Raw genomic sequence first — 22454 nt, forward strand, 5'->3', positions numbered from 1 at the left:
GGGAGGGGAAGATGGGGGAGCAGGTGTGATATTTATAAGCAGCTGAGTTTGAGGCCTTAAAATGATCTGTCCTCTAATCCTAAACATACACACGTGCACACATATTTTAATTCTTCAGCGAGCCTTTTCCTGACCCTCTGATCATGTCTCCTTCTGATATAGAACTTTATTATTTACTTTCCTATCTTAACTTCTAACACACTCGTGTTACTGCTTATTATTACCATCTTTTTCCCTAGAACAGCTGCTGGCAAACTTTTTCTTAAAAGGAGAGATAGTAAATATTGTAGGCTTTGTGGGCCAAGAGACAAAAATTAAGTTAATGTAGACACAATATCATTTATAATGTAACCACTTAAAAATATATGAACTATTCCTCTGGGGCCCTGCAAAAATAGACAGCTTGCCAGAATTGGCCCATAGGCTGCAGTTTGCTCACCAGTGTACTAGACTGTAATTGCTATACTTGCCTCCTAGTTGCAGGCATATTGCCCTGGAGCATTTTGGTTGAATTTAGTAAATTTTTTTTTTTTTTTTTTTTTTTTTTTTCGGTATGCGGGCCTCTCACTGCTGTGGCCTCCCCCGTTGCGGAGCACAGGCTCCGGACGCGCAGGCTCCGGACGCGCAGGCCCAGCGGCCATGGCTCACGGGCCCAGCCGCTCCGCGGCACATGGGATCCCCCCAGACCGGGGCACGAACCCGCATCCCCTGCATCGGCAGGCGGACCCCCAACCACTTGCGCCACCAGGGAGGCCCGAATTTAGTAAATTTTTATCAAATGAGTGAATATTATACTTACAGATTTGAAGCCCAGGTGAGAGAGCTGAATAAAGATAGATATTTGGGAGTGGTCTTCAAACAGTAATTGAAGACATAAGAGTAGATGAGATCACTTGGGAAGAATGTAAGGGAGGAGAGGCCCTAAGAAGAAGCCTTTTTCTGTAACTTAAACAGAGAGGAGAATGAGTGGTGACTAACTCAAAGGTACTTGTATCATAGATGGTAGTCAGTACCTGTTGCTAACTGACCTAAGCCATTTGGCCATTTACACTCATAGGTTCTTTTGGATGAATAGGAGGCCTTTAACTATATAGACAGGTGAGGGCAATAGGTGGTTTTCCTTAGAAATTTTACTATCAGTGAGTTACGTTATTTTTTTTTCTTTCTTTTTGGCCGCTCTGTGCGGCTTGTGGGATCTTAATTCCCCAACCAGGGATTGAACCCAGGCCCTTAGTAATGAAAGTGCTGAGTCCTAACCACTGGACCGCCAGGGAATTCCCAGTGAGTTATAATAAAATAATAAAACAAGCCTTAGACAGAATTTGCTACCCATACAAACATGTATTACCAAGCAGTCACAAAAAGTCATATAGCTTGTTTTATGGGTTTAGCTCGTTTAGACTCTACTACCTTGTAATAAAACTTCAACCCTTAAGCACGTACCAGAAAGATCTGACTAGGATTAGCAGACAGAATCCTCCAAGATGCGGTGGGACACAGGATCAAAAGGAAGCTTAGACTCAGAAACTTCTCTGAAGACAGATTGCAGGGCTTGTCAGATTCTTAAACCGCAAACAGGTAAAAATCAAGACACTTGTACAGTGTTTCCAGTTAATCCGTATATCTTGAAGAATTCCAGTTCAGCAATATAAAATTATTTCCAACATCTCTTATGCTAATTAACAAACACATGTCTAAATTCAGATGTTGATATTCAAAACACTTACGAATTGGGAGCTAACCTCTGATTTGGGCACTTCACATGCTAACTAACCCCCTGTGAAGTGTGCATTCCTAATTTAGAGTACTTCAGAAGTTAACTCATCACTTCTATCCAAGCTGAAGTAGTACTTTAATGGAAATTACAGTGTAGCAGTAACTTGATCATATTTTGGAGGGGATAGGCTGCCTGGGTCTTTTTGTTGTGTACTATCTTATAACAGTTTGTAAACAATTAAATGTAGTAGTTATTGCAATGAAAATACTTTTTCTTCTCAGCTCTAGTAACAATTGGGTTAGATGTTTATACAGGCAAATTTTGACAATTGGTGCAATTCTAATCTTCAAGTGAATAAAGACAGCTTTCTTTACAGAGTGATCAAATAACACTTCATTAATATTGATATTTGATTGCTCAATATTTATTACAGTTTGTATGATTAATTTATACATAAAGCATTCTCTGTATTGATAGTGTTGAAGCCTAAATGCAGAAACATTAAATATAGAATTCGATTCAGGGCGCTTTCTTTGTACTGCTGAACCCTATTAGTGATAATAGTTTTATCAGTGCATCATTCCATCACATTAAATAAATGTTACTAATTTGAATTTTGTTTGGCAGTTTTGTTTATATTTAATATATATCTATATTTAAGCACGAGTTTATATCTAGGTTAATATTTCAATATATTTAACAAAGTTTGTAATTTGGGTTCCATGGGATATTTTTTCCCTGCAAAGAGATTAATTTATCACTGCAGTTTAAGAAAACTTGACAGAGGTACCATAACAAAAGAATCATTAAATAAAATAATAGCATACTGCATCTAGCAGTATATATTAATAATAATAATATACCATGACATATAACCTTTATTCGGAAAATGTAACCATTTATCATATTTGTATGTGTAATAAAGTAATCCATTATATCACTATGTCAAGGGGAGAAGGGATATCTAGTCATTTCACTAATTCCTGTTAAGACATTCCTGATAGAGCCTCTTAGTAAATTGTAGAAGGATACTTCTTTATCTTTTGATACAAAATATCTATCCCAAATTTATTTTCATTTTTATGTGATTTTAAGGCCATGACAATGAGGCATTTACTTTTTTTAAACATGAATCGTTTGCAATAGAATACATCAGTTGCAAGCATCAAAAATCAGCTCTGGCTGACTTAAGAGCAAAACCATAATTTATTAGAAGAATATGAGGTGGTTCAAAGAATGAGTTAATGAACACCGGGTAACTAGGAACACAGCAAGTTCAGGATATAGGCATGGTTCACTACCTTGTCCAAATGCTTCCTTTGGAAATTAATGTGCTTTTTTTTTTCTTTCTTTCCATTTTGCTCTAGGTTTAGAGTTATAGGGGAGAGTTCTGCTGGCTGAGTTTAAGCTCATGCCCTGTTTTTTTGCTAGGAGAAAGTGAGATGCTTTAATAGATGGTTCCATCAAGACTGTACACAATGGAGAGTATATAATTCCCCATAGAAACCTGGGTGCAGTTAGGAAACGGGGATGGATCCTAGGCAGCCAAGCTCTACCTGCCACTCCCCACAAAACTAACCAACAGATATCCAGTAAAATAGACAGGAGTTTTGGCTTTTTAACCTCCTGTAGTTCATCATTTAAAGTCTAAAATGGATTAATCCTTAATCTTTAAAAATAGAATCTTAAACATATTTAAATCTTAAATGTCAGAGGCCTTAATTTATGTACTTGCTGTATCAATATTTAGATACTTATGAAATTTTTGTTTTTCTTTTTAGACAATGCGAAGACACAGAAATGAAGTGACAGTTGAACTGCGAAAGGTAAGAGTGATTTGTGTTTAATAAAAAATAATTAGGGCCTCCCTGGTGGTGCAAGTGGTTGAGAGTCCGCCTGCCGATGCAGGGGATACGGGTTCGTGCCCCGGTCTGGGAGGATCCCATATGCCGTGGAGTGGCTGGGCCCGTGAGCCATGGCCGCTGAGCCTGCGCGTCCGGAGCCTGTGCTCCGCAGCGGGGGAGGCCACAACAGTGAGAGGCCCGCATACCGCAAAAAAAAAAATAATAATAATAATAATAATTAGATTTTTTCTGATGTTAAAATTTTGTATAACTTGAATAATGAAAATACTATGGCAAATTAGTGGCCATCCCTAAAACTACACAGCATAAAAATATATCATTAAATAATTTATAATGGTATACATTTATAGAAGCTTCCATTTATTGAGTTACCAGGCACTGTGTGAAGTACTTTACCACTGTCATTGAAATTCTCACAACATCTGATGAAGTTACTATTGTTTTTTCTTAATAACCTCTTTCTGTGTGGGCTATGTGCTAGACAGAATTCCTCCACCTTCCTCATGTAAAAGTTACATGTCCTTGTTAAAGACACTTTAGAAAAATAAAGTAGAATAATCTTATATCTTACCAATTGAATGCAACTACTGTTAAAATTTATTTTCTTTTCTTCCATTATTTTTGAATTACCTTCATTAGATCGTGTTTTCACGCAAGCAGATTTTATTTTAAGCAAATTTTAATTACCAGTTAACAAAGTACACATAATAAATTCTGTCTATATACATGTACATTAAAAAAAATAGATTTGAAACTTATTTCTAAATCTTTGTGTTTGTCTTAGATTAGATTTTCTTGATCTAATTCACTCCTAAAACTCATATATTAAATTATCATCTTGAAACTTTTCAGTTTTAGAGAGAAAGAAGGTCTTGATTCTGAGAGTACACACTCCCTCACTGAGTCACTAGAATCAAATGGACCTGTGCATTTATTTACTCAATAAGTATTATCATACCCACTTTGTATTATTAATTTTTACTCAGCATCGATGTTATGCTCCTTGGTATAGTATATAGTTCCTGAGATCCATTCTCTTGTACCCCCTCTGCTGCATTTTTTATTAAATTTGAAAAATACTTGCTAATCCCATGTTCTTTCAACTCCTGAACTTCATGGATACTTACAGATTAACATCAGTGCAAGTTTTTTCAGCTCCTTGGGTCATTTGGACCAGAGAAGTGAACTAAACCTTAGCTTAATAAAGTAAGGTGAGCTCCTTGCCAGTCATAACACTTTGGACTTAGCTTATTTTTCTTTACTTTTTAACTTTTTATTAACATATCACACACCTACAGAAAAGTCAACACAACTTAAGTGTACAGCTTGATGAATTTTCACAAAGTGAACACATCTGTGTAACCAGCTCTTAGATCAAGAAAGAAACACTACCTGTATCCCAAGGCCCCTTCACAGTTTCTGCTTTCCCCCAAAGGCAACCATTATCCTGATTTCTAATATTATAGATTATTTTACATATTTTGCATATTTTGAACTTTAGATAAATAGAATGGTGTTTATCCTTTGTATCTGGTTTTTCATTCATCATGTAAAGATCATTCTCTGTAATAGAGCTGATAGGAATAAAATTGGAATTAAGTAATTATTCATTTGTTGTTATCTCTTCACATTACACCAGCTCTCCCCAGATGTGAACCTTCACTTTCCCTTAACTTTTCATGCTTGGAATACAATTCTGAAACTTCTGTATTGGTCTTAGTATTACTCAGAATCCTCTCCTGTTTTAAGCTTTTTCACCCTTCTGATATGCTTATAAATCTAAGCTATTCACTTATATTTATATTTGGTGATTTGTTCCTTTTATAGTTGTGCTGCCCTCTGTATTTAATTTATAGAATTAAAATTTCTTGCTTATCAGAATACATCTTTTTAAATATTCACCTTGGTTTCTTTAGAGACCGCTTTCTTATCTCTCCTTTTTTTTCCTTCTGGATAACATTATTTCCTTTCCAATTACTATGATTAATTCCTGAAAAATCCTTGTAGGAGGATCAAAATGAAATTAACTGAAGAAATCTCAAGCAGTTCCTTATTTCACATTTCAGAATTCCCTAAGTAAGCAGCAGAAAGTGACCCTTTCCTGAAACAAAGCCTATACTTCAAAGCTTAATTGCTTTTGATATAATTCTCCAGAGGTGTGTAGAGCCCTTCAAAAGAAGATTCCTCCACTCTTTATGGTCAGAGTGTCTGCCTCTGATTTCAGCCTTGCTGTCTCTATTGCTCCATTGAGACAGCCACAGCATTGTTACTACTGACATTGAGATTCTTGAAAATACAAGAACGAGAACTAGTTCCCAGTTTCTTAGATGAGCTCTACACACTTCTGTTAGATGGTAAGCTTCTAAAGTGAAGGTAGTAACCACACTCCCTGACCCAGCCCCGAGCCCCCGCCCCAGTACTCCCAGATCTCTCTCCTAGCCCATCCCAAAATGCCCAGTCAAATTCTGGACATGTAGTTGGTACTCATTACATGCGCATGTTCAAGAATTTAATTGAATTATGATATCTTAAATTTTTACTTAGATTTAAATCATTTATTGAAGCTTTAAGAAAAACACTTTAGATATAGAACAGTGCTCAGAAGCACTGATCTGTGACAAGTCAGGGAGCTTGTGTCAAAATGTTAAACAAGACACTGCTTCCTTTACCACGGAAGTCTTTCTGCCTAAATAAATGAATAATGGAACTAAATGGTGTATTTATTTTCACAGTTGATTACTAACACAAGCTCCTTATCTTGCAGCAGACTTACAACAAATAGTTTGAGGACATTTAGCCAGTGACCATACTTTGAATAACACTGATACTGATCTATAAAAATTGAGGGTGAAATCTAGTTATTAATATGTAGTGCTTTACTGGCCTCAGACTCTTTTTGTTTGAACTCTTTTGTTTTCTTTTGTCTCCTTGATCTCTTGCATTCTTATTTAATTAGGCCCTTATGCATCAACATTTACACAGAAGTCTGTATTTCTGTTTTATATCATGTTGTAAACAGAGTGACATAGGAATTAAGTAACTTGCGTAAAGTCACACAGCTGAAAAATGGCAGAGCTGAGCTTCTAACCGTTATGCTATAATGCCTCTCAATGTGTAAATGTTTAAGTGAATAATGCCTTATACATTGAAAATTGATCTAAAACCTGTCACTGGCATTTATAACTTTGGCACATTGTATTAAACTTGATATAATCTTCTCTTGGTGATTGATCAGTCAGATATGCCATAGTACTTTACTGTCATTAGATCTGGGATCGGGGCAGGTTGAGTTGTTACATAAAGAAAAACACCACCAAAATGCCCATTGGACTCATCAGATCCAGTACTTGTTTTAGTTGTCTGACTTAAGTAAAATATCTCTTTTTAAAAATAGCCTAAATTCCCCATATTAACAAGCTAAAGAGGAAGCGTCATATGATCATATCAATTGACGCTGAAAAAGCATTTGACACCCCATTCCTGATAAAACTCAACAAATTAGACATAGAAGGGGATTACCTGGACTTGATAAACAGCATCTACAACAAAACCCATAGCTAACATTGTACTTAATGGTGAAAGACTAAATGCTTTCCCCCTAAGATCTGGGAGCAAGACATGGATGTCCATTCTCACCACTCTTATTTATTGTAGTGCTGGAAGTTCTAGCCAGTGCTGTAAGCCAAGAAAAAGAAATAAAAGACATAATTTGGAACAGAAGAAATAAAAACTCTCCCTATTTCTAGATGACATGATTATCTATGTAAAAAATGCTGAAGCATCTAGAAAAAAAGTTTCTAGAACTAATAAGTGAGTTTGCAAGGCCACAGAAAACAAGATCACACATAAAAGTTAATCACTTATTTATGCTAACAATGAGCTCGCAGAAACCAAAATTAAAAGCACAGTGCCATTTATAAGCACTCCAAAGAACATAAAATACCTTGATATACATTCAGAAAACATGTATAGGATCTGTATGCTGAATATTATAAAATGCTGATGAAAGAAATCAAATAAGACTTAAGTAAATGGAGAGGCATATACTGTGGTCATTGACTTAGTAAAGATGCCTGTTCTCAAATTTATCTCTTGTTTTCAAACTCTCTCCAAGGTTTCTTTGTAGACATAGACAAGCTTATTCTAAAATGTACATGGAAAGGCACAAGCTCTAGAAGAGCTAAAATAATCCTGATAAAGAGTAAAATAGGAACAGTTGCTCTACCCAATATTAAGGCTACTAGAATAGCTACAGTAATGAATACTGTGTGGTATTGGCAGAAGGATAGACATCAGTGGAACAGAGATAGAACCCAGAGATTAACCCATACAAAAACACCCAACTAATTTTTGGCAGAGCTGCAAAACTAATTTAATGGATGAAGGATAGCGTTTTAAACAAATGGTACAGTACTAGAACAATTGGACATCCATAGGCAAAAAGGAAAGAAAAAGAACCTCAACCTAAATCTCACACCTTGTACAAAAACACAAAATGGATCCTAGATGTAAAAGTAAAGCATAAAGCTTTTAGAAAAAAATTTGGAAGAAAATCATCAGGATCTAGAACCAGGCAAAGAGTTCTTATACTTCACCACAAAATCATAATCCATAAAAGGAAAATAGGATGTTAACAAATTTAAAAATTTTGCTCTGTGAAAGCCCATGTGAATAGGATGAAAATACAAGCTTAGAGACTGGAAGAAAACCACATATCCATTACAGGACTGGTATCTACCATATGTAATGAACTCTTAAAGCTCAGTAGTAAAAAAAACCCCAAACAATCCAATTAGAAAATGGGCAAAAGTTATGAAGAGACATTTCATTAAGGGAGATATACCAAGAGCAATCATGCTGCTGCTGCTGCTGATTAATGCATCATTAGCCATCAGGGAAATACGGACTAAGACAAACTAAAAGCATGTATCAGAGTGGCTAAAATAAAAAAATAGTGATAATGCCAGATGCTGGTGGGGATACAGAGAAACTGGATCACTCATACATTGCTGGTGGGAATGTAAAATGGTACAGACACTCTGGAAAACATGCAAACTACTGATAGAAGCAGCAGCTTGCATGAATTTCCAGAGAATTATGCTGGGCAAAAAAAGATTATATACTGTATGATTCCATTCATAGAATATTTTTGAAATGATAAAATTTTGGAAATGGAGGACAGATTAGTGGTTACTGGGGGTTGGTAGGGGCTGGGAGGTGAGAGGGCATTTTCTGGTTTTGGAACTGTTCAGTATCTTGACTATAATGGTGGATACAAGAACATATACAGGTGATATCTATGACATAAATCACAGCAAGATCCTTTTGGACCCACCTCCTAGAGAAATGGAAATAAAAACAAAGATAAACAAATGGGACCTAATGAAACTTCAAAGCTTTTGCACAGCAAAGGAAACCATAAACAAGACCAAAAGACAACCCTCAGAATGGGAGAAAATATTTGCAAATGAAGCAACTGACAAAGGATTAATCTCCAAAATTTATAAGCAGCTCATGCAGCTCAATAGCAAAAAAAAAACAAACAACTCAATCCAAAAATGGGCAGAAGACCTAAATAGGCATTTCTCCAAAGAAGATATACAGACTGCCAACAAACACATGAAAGAATGCTCAACATCATTAATCATTAGAGAAATGCAAATCAAAACTACAATGAGATATCATCTCACACCAGTCAGAATGGCCATGATCAAGAAATCTAGAAACAATAAATGCTGGAGAGGGTGTGGAGAAAAGGGAACACTCTTGCACTGCTGGTGGGAATGTGAATTGGTACAGCCACTATGGAGAACAGTATGGAGGTTCCTTAAAAAACTACAAATAGAACTACCATATGACCCAGCAATCCCACTACTGGGCATATACCCTGAGAAAACCATAATTCAAAAAGAGACATGTACCAAAATGTTCATAGCAGCCCTATTCACAATAGCCCGGAGATGGAAACAACCTGTGTCCATCATCAGATGAATGGATAAAGAAGATGTGGCACATATATACAATGGAATATTACTCAGCCATAAAAAGAAACGAAACTGAGCTATTTGTAATGAGGTGGATAGACCTAGAGTCTGTCATACAGAGTGAAATAAGTCAGAAAGAGAAAGACAAATACCGTATGCTAACACATATATATGGAATTTTAAAAAAGATGTCATGAAGAACCTAGGGGTAAAACAGGAATAAAGACACAGACCTACTTGAGAATGGACTTGAGGATATGGGGAGGGGGAAGGGTAAGCTGTGACAAAGCGAAAGAGAGGCATGGACATACATACACTACCAAACGTAAGGTAGATAGATAGTGGGAAGCAGCCGCAGAGCACAGGGAGATCAGCTCGATGCTTTGTGACCGCCTGGAAGGGTGGGATGGGGAGGGTGGGAGGGAGGGAGATGCATGAGGGAAGGGATGTGGGAACAGATGTATATGTATAACTGATTCACTTTGTTATAAAGCAGAAACTAATTAAAAAAAGAACATATACAGGTGATAAAATTGTATAGAACTAAATACACATAAACACACATACAGTGAATGCAAGTAAGACAGAAAATCTGAATAAAATCAGTGGATTGTATCAATGACAGTGTCCTGGTTGTGAGGTTTTACTATAGTTTTGCAAAGTGTTACCGTTGGGGAAACCTGGGCAAAGTGTACGAGGGATTTCTGACTGCATGCAGATTTACAATTATCTCAATAGAAGTTTTAATTAAAAAACCCTGAATTAGGGCTTCCCTGGTGGCGCAGTGGTTGAGAGTCCACCTGCCGATGCAGGGGACATGGGTTCATGCCCCGGTCCGGGAAGATCCCACATGCCGCGGAGTGGCTGGGCCCGTGAGCCATGGCTGCTGAGCCTGCGCGTCCGGAGCCTATGCTCCGCAACGGGAAAGGCCACAACAGTGAGAGGCCCGCGTACCGCAAAAAAAACAAAAAAAAAAACAAAAAAACCCCCTGAATTAGTAAGTTAGAATCCATTTGAAAAGAAGAAAAGCAGCCATTTGTTAAGATCAGTTAAGTGATTCTGCAGGAACAATAATTTGTGTTAGGTTGTCAGATTTTTACCTGATTGATGAACACGTAATGTTTTTTTTCCTCCAATTTTCAGTTGAGGTATAATGCACTGAGCAGAGTGCCCAAAATGTAAACATAATGTATAAAACTCCTGGGTGAATATTCATGTAACCACCCAGGAGTAGTGTCACTTCATAAATGTTTATATTGAGGGGAAGATCTATCTTGTGAGCATTTTTTTCCTACCTCTTTAGAAGCATTTAGATGCAACCAGAGTTGGACTACATCTTAAAAAAAGCAAGCAGTAGAATATATTTAAGAAACAGTCTCTGTAGCCAGCACAGTCTCAGCTCTGCAGTCTCTGGGTTCAAATCTTAACTGATATTTCCGAGATATATAATTTAGTTTAGCCAGGTTCTCTTTGTCCCCATTTATTCATCTGTAAAATAAAGATTTAAGTTTTACAGGACTGGCACTAGATAAAGATTTAAAACAATGAGGGTATTGCTGGGTAAAAACAAATTTAATTACTTATTTAAGTTTGAAGTGTGGCTGGTAAATAATTATCTGTCCTTCATCACATATGTAAGAAGTGACTGCTGACTTGTTCCACATATTTAGGTATGGTATTGCAAGCCACTTTTTCAAGATGGAATGAAAAAGAAGAATTTTATATAGAGATTAATAACGGAATTTGTTAAGTCAAAAAATATTAGTTCAAGTCATAAGAAATTGCCTGTAATTAAGCTTTTTGATCTACAAAGTGGCAATTCCATGTGGTTCAACCAAATGTCAGAAAACAGAAGATCTAAAAAGTATTAAATACATACATGGGATAATAGATTAACAATGGATTTCTAAAGGAACTTTAAAGTGGATGTAATCTGTGTGTATGTGTTTGGAGATAAGGTGGGTGTTGAAACTACTCAGTTTCCATGTCCTCTGAGCTCCCCTCCCACTTGACAAAAGAAGAAGATACCTTTTATAGGTGCTGAATTTATAGTATAGTCTCTAAGAGGGTACAAATCTCTAGGTGACAAGCAAAAGGACAGTTTAAGTTACTGGTTTTGGTGACGCCTCCTTTAATGGTTAATCACATCACCAGAAACCTGCCCAGAGACTGATTATCTTAACTTGGGTTGTACATATTTTTTTGCTGAGAGTGAAGTATGACTTTCATGCCCTAGGGTGCCCAAAATAGACTATGTTAGGATGTTTTCAGTTCAAATATGAAGGTTGTTACTTAATTTTTGATAAAAGAAACAACTTACTAAGAAGGTATAATAATACTAAACTTGTGTATGCCCAAATATATGTAAGCCAAAATCGACAAAATTACAAGGAGAAATTTGTCAAAGATATAATCATTGTGGGAGAACTTTTGTCAACAACAAACACACTAGTTAACAGGAGATAGAAAGGTGTAAATAGCTTAATATGTGAATATTATCTAATAAACACATATAAACCCCATGCATATTTGAAAATTGGTTTTGTGATAGTATAAAGCCATAGTTGCTACCCTGTGCAGTGAGGTACCATGGGACTCCATAGTGAATCAAAGGAATACCTTGGGATATTCTAAATTTTTGTGAGAAACACAGTGACACTTAACATTTCAGATACCACAGAATCATTAGATCTTGAAATAGTTCACAATTTAAACATTAGATTGCACTGTGTTTTTTTCAATCACACATTTTGTCTGAGTGAAATAAAATTATTTTCTTTTAACTTCGGTGTTTTTCCCCCCAAATTACTATTAAGTTGTTTGGACCTAACCACCTGATAAAGGAAACTGTGGGGTACTTCCTTTGGCCTACACTTAGGCCTATAGACGGAGAAACTTTGGGAAACTCTGGTATAAAGTAAATGTCAGCTAATTTCAGTGTTGTTCAGACTTTGTTCTCTGATCACAAAACAATTAAATGAGAAATCAGTGAATGAGATAGTTACAAAAACTCATAATTGTGGGAAAAAAGTAAGCACTTCTAAATACCTTGGGCATCAAGAAATCCTAATGGAAATTAGTTAATACCAAGATATGAACAATAGGAAGATGCTACATGTCAGAACCTGTGCAATACAGTTGAAGTGTTAACTTTATAAGAGAAGTTTATAGCAAGTAGAGAATAAAAAAATAGGATTTAAGGGACTTCGCTGGTGGCGCAGTGGTTAAGAATCCGCCTGCCAGTGCAGGGGATACAGGTTCGAGCCCTGATCCGGGAAGATCCCACATGCCGTGGAGCAACTAAGCCCGTGCACCACAGCTACTGAGCCTGTGTGATACAACTGCTGAAGCCCGTGCTCCTAGAGCCTGTGCTCTGCAGCAAGAGAAGCCGCTGCAATGAGAAGCCCACCCACTGCAATGAAGAGTAGCCTCCGCTCGACACAACTAGAGAAAGGCCGCACACAGCAACAAAGACCCAGTGCAGCCAAAAATAAATAAATAAATATTTTTTAAAAAAAAAGTACACCCATCACTTAGCACCCGGCTTCCTTGATTCTTAGCATTTTCCCATATTTGCCTTATTCTCACTTTCTCTCTGATATGTGTGTGTGTGTGTGTGTATATATATATATGTGTGTGTATATATCTCTGTGTGTGTGTGTGTGTGTGTGTGTATATATATATATATATATATATATATATATATATATATATAGTGGTGTGGTGCCCCCTTACACCCTTAACACATCGTTAATACATCAGTTCATACACCTTTCAATGTAACCACAGTGTGTTTGTCAAGTTCACGTAGATAAATTTCTACTATCCAATCCTTAGGCCCCCACTCATAGTTTGCTAGTTTTTCCCAATAATGTCCTTTATAAACCCAAGATCCAGTCCAGGATTAGACATTGCAGTTAGTTGTCACGTTTCTTAAGTCTCGTTCAATCCAGTAGTTCTTCAGTCTTTATCTTTTATGACTGTGTATTTGAAGAGTACAGACTGGTTTTTTAATAGAATGGCAGATTTGGGTTTGTCTGACTTTTCTCAGGTGGTGGTTATTACTACTACTACCACTACTACTATTATTATTTTGGTCGGGAGTACCACCAAGGTGATATTGTTTTCTTGGTACATCAGACCAGAAGGCATACCATGTTGATTTTTCCTTTACTCTTTTTTTTTTAATGTATTTGAAATTTTTTTTCTTTTTAATTTTTATTGGCGTGTACTTGATTTTGTGTTAGTTTCAGGTGTACAGCAAAGTGAACCAGCTATACATATACATATATCCACTCTTTTAGATTCTTTCCCATATAGGCCATTACAGGGTATTGAGTAGAGTTCCCTGTGTTATACAGATTCTTCCTTTACTCTTTTTTTTTTTAATGTCACCTTTTAAAAAAAATATATTTATTTATTTATTTATTGTTTGGCTGCATTGGGTCTTTGTTGCTGCGCGCGGGCTTTCTCTAGTTGCGGCGAACGGGAGCTACTCTTTGTTGTGGTGCGCAGGCTCTTGTTATGGTGGCTTCTCTTGTTGTGGAGCACGGGCTCTAGGCGCACGGGCTTCAGTAGTTATAGCACACAGGCTTAGCAGTTGTAGCTCGTGGGCTCTAGAGTGCAGGCTCAGTAGTTGTGGCGCACGGGCTTAGTTGCTCCCCGGCATGTGGGATCTTCCCGGACCAGGGCTTGAACCCGTGTCCCCTGCATTGGCAGGCAGATTCTTAACCATTGCGCCACCAGGGAAGCCCTCTTCCTTTTCTCTTTTTTTTTTTTTTTTTTTTTTTTTCGGTATGCGGGCCTCTCACTGTTGTGGCCTCCCCCGTTGCGGAGCACAGGCTCCGGACGCGCAGGCTCCGGACGCGCAGGCTCAGCGGCCATGGCTCACGGGCCCAGCCGCTCCGCGGCATATGGGATCCTCCCAGACCCGGGCACGAACTCGTATCCCCTGCATCGGCAGGCGGACTCTCAACCACTTGCGCCACCAGGGAGGCCCCCTCCTTTTCTCTTGATGATAACCTTTGCCACTTGGTCAAGATGCTGTCTGCCAAGTTTTTCCTCTATAAATTAATAAGTATTTTGTGGGGAGCCACTTGGGACTATAAAATGTGAATGCATGGATTTTCATATTTGTGAGTTGCATTAATTTTAAAGTAATGTAGAATTAATTACTTGAGTAGTTACTAAAGAAGTATGCTGTGATATAATTTGAAGTTGGTAATCTCTTAAGGGTTAACATATACATAAGCATCTGTTTAAACATGCTTACTTGTACATAGCACACAAGTAGATGTCATGCAGATAAGCCAGTAAGCTTCAGATGTCTATTCCTAGTTTTAATTTTCTATTTGATCTGAATTTTAACCTCTATCAATATCTCATCAATAGCTTTCTATTGTAATCAAACACTTCTGTAAATATTGTTTTGAAGACTAGAAGATCTTGAAATTTTTAATTGAAAAGAATCTTAGATATCATTTAGTCTTTTATCTAATTTGTTTTTTTTTTGTTTTTTTTTTTTTTTTTTTTTTTGCGGTATGCGGGCCTCTCACTGTTGTGGCCTCCCCCGTCGCGGAGCACAGGCTCCGGACGCGCAGGCTCCGGACGCGCAGGCTCAGCGGCCATGGCTCACGGGCCCAGCCGCTCCGCGGCATATGGGATCCTCCCAGACCGGGGCACGAACCCGTATCCCCTGCATCGGCAGGCGGACTCTCAACCACTTGCGCCACCAGGGAGGCCCTCTAATTTGTTTTGACTTAATCCTGTAGACAAACTAAAACCTTAGAGGAAATTTTGTTTAATCTATATATTATGTAAAATGGCACAGGTTGCCATTACAAACAGTTGAAATCCCATAAAATGTAGAAGTATTGTGCTGTTGCAAAAGCCAGACAGGAGACTTCCCTGGCGGTCCAGTGGTTAACACTCTGCACTTCCACTGCAAGGGGCACAGGTTCAATCCCTGACTGGGGAACTAAGATCCCACATGCTGTGCTGTGCAGCCAAAGAAAAAAAAAGGAAAAGAAAGGTTAAGATGATTTAAAAAACAAAAAAGAAAAGCCAGATAACAAGAGTTTAAATCTGAGATTATAGCAAATAGATAGCATTTATGCTAATGAATTCCCATTCCCCCCCGACTCCCAACAAACATACAAACCTTAACATTTGAGAAGAAAACTCTTTTTCATTAAGCTGACTTCTTAATAAATTGCTTCAGGCAACCATTAGCATTAGCAGTAAGTTGAAGAAAGCTAGCATACTAGTTGAAATATATTTGCTAGACTTTTATAATAATAATAATTTAAATTTAAAAATTTAAATCTTCTTTACAGATTAGGAGGCACAGTATTGGTCAAAACAGTTGGTGCTTAGTAAATTTTGTGTCTGTGTGTATGAATGCTGGCCTTTAAACCAGTTAATTTTGTTATCAAATCCAGAATGTGGCCTGTCATTGGTTTGCAGTATACACATTTAATTCATATTATCCTTATGTAGAGATTTTGTGTTTGTTTCATAGTTGCCTGATAAAGTTGAAATAATTTTAGTGGATTTTTCATTAACAGCAGCCTTCACGACTTCTTAGCTATTTAATGGTTGTCTTTCAGAACAAAAGAGATGAACACTTACTGAAAAAAAGAAATGTTCCCCAAGAAGAAAGTTTAGAAGATTCAGATGTTGATGCTGATTTTAAAGCAGTAAGTTACCTTGTTCTTATAAGGTGTTTTAAAAGTAATTTTATAATAACCAGAGAACTTCATTCTCAATCTAAGACCAGTTTTACAATGATAATTAAGGTATATTAACTCTTATCTTTAGTAAATAGATTATTCAATAAATGTAATTTTGCTATTAAACTCTTTGCTGAACTATCTTTTTTTCTTTTTAAGCAAAATGTAACACTAGAAGCTATATTGCAGGTATGTTATTAATTTAATATTTTCATTTTGAAGTATTTTGAAATTGATTTTTTTTTTAATTTCTGAAATTTACATTTGATGTTGCAGAATGCCACAAGTGATAACCCAGTGGTCCAGTTGAGTGCTGTCCAGGCTGCAAGGTAACTACTGATTTGTCCAGAGAGAGAAATAGGTGTCATGCCTAGGGTGTTTTAGCTCATAGTCTAGAAGTAGTACATTGTTATTTCTGTACTTATTTGAAAATTATAGCAGTTAATTTCTTATATTTCTTTTTCTAGAAAGCTATTATCCAGTGACAGAAATCCACCAATTGATGACCTAATAAAATCTGGGATTTTACCAATTCTAGTGAAATGTCTAGAAAGGGATGATAAGTAAGTATGGATTTGACTCCCTGTTCACTTTTTTCAGCTAACTGAAAATTTGTGATTATTATTTAACCAATGGGTTCCATTTGGTTTTGCATTTATCACATTTGTCATGTATTTTAATGTAATTTTCTTATTCTGTGATCATACTCAGTAGACCTAAAGTGCTTCTCTTTTTAGTTTATGAAGTGTGTGTATATTTTCTAGGAAAATTTTAGCGTCTGTTTATTGTCTATTCTAACTTATCTCAAATATTTATAGTCTTTATTTGTTAGTTGGTTTTTTTAAAGTAATATTTTAAAACAACCCAAATAGTGTTTGAGTCACTCTTTGCTTATGAGTCTATATATAGATTAACCTCATGACTTGAGTCAACATGAATGGTTTCCAGAACTGAGTAGCTCTTTCTTACCCTGGGAATATTCCAGCTGATCTGCTGATACTCTGAGAAGTCTTTAACAGAACTCCAACCATGAGTGGTTGTTTATCATCATGGTTTTTATTTGTGGTAAATTAAAAATAAGAGGGCAGATTATAATTTTCCAGAATAGAAAGGGAAAAATACCACTTGGTATCTTTTGAGGTACTGGCCCCATTTCTGTTAGTGTTTAGAGAGATCTCGGTGTGCTATATCTTAAACTTCATCAGTTTGAGTTAAGTGGGGAGAATGTAAGTTTCAACTCCAAAATACATTAAAACAAAGGCTAATTTTGCGTTTAAGGGGCGTTTAGACTTGGGATATTTTGCTAAGTGTTGTCTGTGAGATTTTCAGGTGACTAGATAAAAAGGTGATATATAAATGTTTCTACTAAGGGTTTTCATTATTTAAAAATACTTCCTTCTGCTTTGATTATGTGCCACAACCATCCCTCCAAAAGCCCTTAACACTTTTTTAATACTATTATATATTTTTTCTATAACAAGATTTATTTAAGTAAAAATAAGTTTTATTTCAATTGTTAAACAAAAATTCTATTTACCTCTACTTTTAAGGCCCTCTTTTTGTTCTTGATTTGCTTTTCTTTCTTCTTCTCCTTCTCCTTCCTCTCCTTTTTTTTTACTTTTTGGTCTTTGGCATGGGCTCATTTGTGTGGGTGTATCTGTGAAATACAGCATATATACAGAAGAATATGCTAAAATGTATGCAGACCTGTGTAACTACCACCCAAAGTAAAAATAGAAAACTACCACCAGTCAGTGGTCTCCATCTGACTTGATGAATTTGTCATGGGAAATTGTGTCATAATATAAAAGACCCATAGACTTTGGAGCTAGAAAGAACTTGGTTTAAATCCAGGGTTTGTTGCTGACCAAAACCCAAATAGCATTTGAGCCTCAGATACCTCATCAATAAAATTTAGGTGGTTGTGAGGAATGAAAATAATATAAACAAAACACTATACAATATCAAGCATATAATACATGTTCATTTATTATTTACTTATTGCACTCATTATTTATTTTTTCTCTGTCTTCTCTTTTTTTCAAATGACATCTTAGAAGACTTTCTCTAGCTTTTTAATTGTATTTTTTACATCTTTGTGTTTTCTCATTTAAGGCCCTCATTGTCAGTATTTTGCCAAACCACCTAGCCTAGTTTAATAATCCTTTCTTCTTCTAGTCTGAGACAACATAAACTGTCTCATCATCTTTGATCTTGTCATCCCTTTATTTCTCCTCAGCCTCGATACCCTCTTATTTCTTGCCTTTTGCCAAAGTTCATCATGTAGTTCTTGTCTGCTCCTTCATTTTCTCATCTGTTCCATCTTTTTAACCTCACTGCTTGCTATATCACTGACATTTATTCTCCTTAAAACCTTTTCCTTCTCCGATCTCTCTAACCTTTTGATATTAACAACCTCACTCTCTTTCTTTGATATTTACAGAGTTTCTTCTAAGTCCCTAACCTTTGGCTCCCCTTGGTTTTTGCTCACTACCACCCCCTCCTACCTCGGCATTCTATTTAAAAGAATGTGTGTTTTTCAGCTATCTATCCTAACTTAATGTAGATAATTTCTTAACAGATTTTTCCTACATTGGACTTTAACCTTTTTAATCTATTCTGCATGGACTCCCAACAGTGTTTTTTTTACTTCACTTTTCAGTAACACTCTATACTTAGTATGTCTATAGAATAAATTCCAAGTTCTGAAGCCTTGAGATTTGAGTCCTACTCCCCATACCACACACATAAACTTAGGTAACCTACCCTTCCAGTTTCATCCCATGTTACATTTTTGCACACCTTCTTGGCTTTAGCTCTCTTGATCCCTTCGTAGTCATCTGTACACATCATGATCATCCCACCCATGATACTTTTATTTGTATTTCCAGCTGTCAGTGCCTTTCTTTCTTTATCCCTCTTTGAAAATCTAGTTCAGTTTTCCCTTTCTTTGTGAGGTCTTCCATCACCATTCCAAATTATAATGATCTCATCCTTTCAGCAAAATTATGTAGCCTTGTAATAACTCTGGTATGTAAAGCAGATGGTGTAGTGGAATCACAGCTTTAAGACCTGTCTAGAGGTTGTGGCAGTGATTCAACTGAGATGATGAGGGCTTCAGCTAACACAGTGATATTAGGGGTGGTGCTATAAATATAAGAAATATTTAAGAGGTAAAATTGATATGACCCTATTGATTAGATGTCTGTGGGAGAGGAAGGAGTCAAGGAAAATAATGACTGGCTAAAAGTTGCAACTACCGGACTTCCCTGGTGGTGCAGTGGTTAAGAATCCGCCTGCCAATGCAGGGGACACGGGTTCAAGCCCTGGAAGATCCCACATGCCTCGGAGCAACTAAGCCCGTGCACCACAACTACTGAGCCTGCGCTGTAGAGCCTGCGAGCCACAACTACTGAGCCTGTGTGCCACAACAGCTGAAGCCTGAGCGCCTAGAGCCTGTGATCCATAACAAGAGAAGCCACAGCAATGAGAAGCCTGCGCACCACAGCAAAGAGCAGCCCCCGCTCACTGCACCTAGAGAAAGCCCATGCACAGCAACGAAGACCCAACGCAGCCAAAAAAACAAAAAAACAAAAACAAAAAAATGTTGCAACTACCAATGGACGTAAAGAAGTAAGTTTATATTGACTGACTTTGAGAGCAAATGAGACATTCAGGTGGAGATAGCCAACAGGCAGTTGGACATAATAAGACAAAATTCAAGGACAAGGTAAAGGATAACCATATAATATGCAGGTCATAAGTGTAAATGGTAGTTATGTGTCTAAAGATTTTTTATTGTTTTTTACAGTCCTTCATTACAGTTTGAAGCTGCGTGGGCATTAACTAATATAGCATCAGGAACTTCTGCACAGACTCAAGCTGTTGTACAGTCTAGTAAGTAAATTAGTTAATTTAATTCCTTACTTGCTGGACCCTTTTTTTTTTTTAAGGGGAAAGAAGTGGTGTTTTATTGTAAAGACAGTTTTATTTAAAAATTGTGAATATTATAAGTTACTTATGATAGTTGATATCTTTCCTATAGCTGTCATTAATCTATCACTGAATAATTTTAATTGTGGTTACTAAAAAGTGAAGAGTTTTATCTTTTTGGGTCAAGACCATCTCCTAATAATAGGGTTTAAATTTTCTATTCCTAATGTCTCCAAGGTGCTGAGTAACTTATGTCTTTTAGCTTGTAACATATATTTTTAAAATTTTGCTTACCTCAAGATGGGCTAACTATTATTAGCATGTTGACCCAAACTGTCAAAAGCTCTTTGAAAAAAACTGGATGTCACCAGGTAGTCTTAAAGTGTGGCACACTTAACTTACTTCAGGTGGTACTTAAGGTGATTCTAAGTAGTAAATGATATAGCAAAAAGTTACATTGAATCAAGTAGTGAGAATACTGTTTTCTTTCACTTTTGTTTTAGATATTTCAGTAATGTCAAAGAGAAGATTTCTAGGTAGATGTTAGATGCAACAAAAAGGGAACAGCAGATTTTAGACTAGGGCTTTCAATAGAGACTAGTAGGTACAATTAAATAACAGTGTTTTGTTTTCATTTTTAATTTTTTGGTTATCTTCTATGTGTGGTGATTGATACTGGTATTCTATTTACAGAAGTGATGAATAAAATTAGTTAAAATACAAATGTGAGTCAATTCAAACCCTCATACATTGCTGGTGAGAATGTAAAATAGTGCAGCCTCTTTGGAAAACAGTTTATTAAAAGGTTAATCATAGAGTTACCATATGACCCAGCAGTTCCCCTACTACATGGAACCAAGATATGAAACCATGTGCACAGAAAGACTTGTACAGAAATGTTTGCAGCAGCATTACTCATATTATTCATAATAGCCCCAAAATGGAAATAACCCCAGTATCCATTAGCTGATGAGTAGATAAACAAAATGTGGTATACCATTGAATACTATTCAGCAATAAAAAAAAACGAAATACTTATACATGTTATAAGATGGATAAACCTCAAAAACATTATTCTAAGTGAAAGAATCCAAACAAAAAACTACATATTATACAAGTTCATTTATATGACGTGTCCAGAAAAGTAAAGTCTGTAGAGACAGAAAGCAGTTAATGGTTGCTTAGGGCTGGGGGAGAGGGTAGTAGGACTTCTCTGGGTATGGGATTTGGGGGTGATAGAAATGTTGTAAAATTAGATTGTGGTGATGACGACACAACTCTGTATAAATACTAAAACCATTGAATTGTACACTTAAACAGATAAATTATGTTGCATATAAATTATGTCTCGATAAAGCTATTAAAAGTGTGAGTAGGTTTTAATTTAAATGTTAAATAAATAATACAGGTAGTGCAGAGATACAGCTAAAAATCCTAGAGGTAGTGCACAATTGACTGAAATTTAAGAAAAAGTGATCTAGCTTATGCTTAGTTTCTGCAGGTAATAAATATGATACCAGTGTTTTGGAATTTGAGTTAAGACATAAGTTATGTAAGGAGTAAGGATTATAATGGTAAATTACCTTGAAATATAGGGTAGGCCTGATATGGGGATAATCATTTCATTAGTTAATCCCATGTCAGCAATTGGATCATATTGACTAAAGTATTATATTCTAAGGTTACATGTTCAGGGTAGAAATTTTTTTTAATGAATTATAGGAAAAATTTTATGCTGCTGTTTTCTTTTAATTAATAATATAATAGCAACTTCTAGACACTGTCAATAGGTTTGTTACTTGAATACTACTAGGGGAAAACACTAAAATTTATTATATTTAGGGTAAAGATATTTGCCACATTTATTCATTCAGTGAATTATCATTGGGCAACTATAGTGTGCCAAACTCTGTATACAGGCTGAAATCTATGACTCCAGCATTTTGCAGTGTAAATATTAGTTTTTCTTTATTATAGATGCCGTACCTCTTTTTCTAAGACTTCTCCATTCACCACATCAGAATGTTTGTGAACAAGCAGTATGGGCTTTGGGAAACATTATAGGTACGTTGAATTTAGGTTTGAAAAGACTCCAATTAAGTATCTTAATTAACTTTTTTCCTACATTGGCATAGCCATTACACACTATGTTTCCTCTAATTTTAATGTGGGTTGACTACCTTCTTGTTTCATAAATACTAACTTAAGATTGTACCTCTTTGAA

General features: G+C 36.3%; 1 protein-coding gene across 2 annotated transcripts in view; it reads left to right on the forward strand.

The window, feature by feature from the left end:
- KPNA3 (karyopherin subunit alpha 3) overlaps positions 1 to 22454 on the forward strand; it is a 90367-nt gene that overhangs the window by 44220 nt on the left and 23693 nt on the right. For both annotated transcript variants that reach the window (XM_060079681.1, XM_060079682.1), the window contains exons 2-8: positions 3499 to 3543; positions 16175 to 16264; positions 16457 to 16486; positions 16574 to 16626; positions 16765 to 16860; positions 20109 to 20194; positions 22208 to 22294. In XM_060079681.1, the coding sequence (XP_059935664.1) occupies positions 3499 to 3543; positions 16175 to 16264; positions 16457 to 16486; positions 16574 to 16626; positions 16765 to 16860; positions 20109 to 20194; positions 22208 to 22294 (487 nt within the window). The remainder of the gene's footprint in view (positions 1 to 3498; positions 3544 to 16174; positions 16265 to 16456; positions 16487 to 16573; positions 16627 to 16764; positions 16861 to 20108; positions 20195 to 22207; positions 22295 to 22454) is intronic.

Source organism: Mesoplodon densirostris, chromosome 17, assembly GCF_025265405.1.
Source record: "Mesoplodon densirostris isolate mMesDen1 chromosome 17, mMesDen1 primary haplotype, whole genome shotgun sequence".
NCBI classification, from domain to species: Eukaryota; Metazoa; Chordata; class Mammalia; order Artiodactyla; family Ziphiidae; genus Mesoplodon; species Mesoplodon densirostris.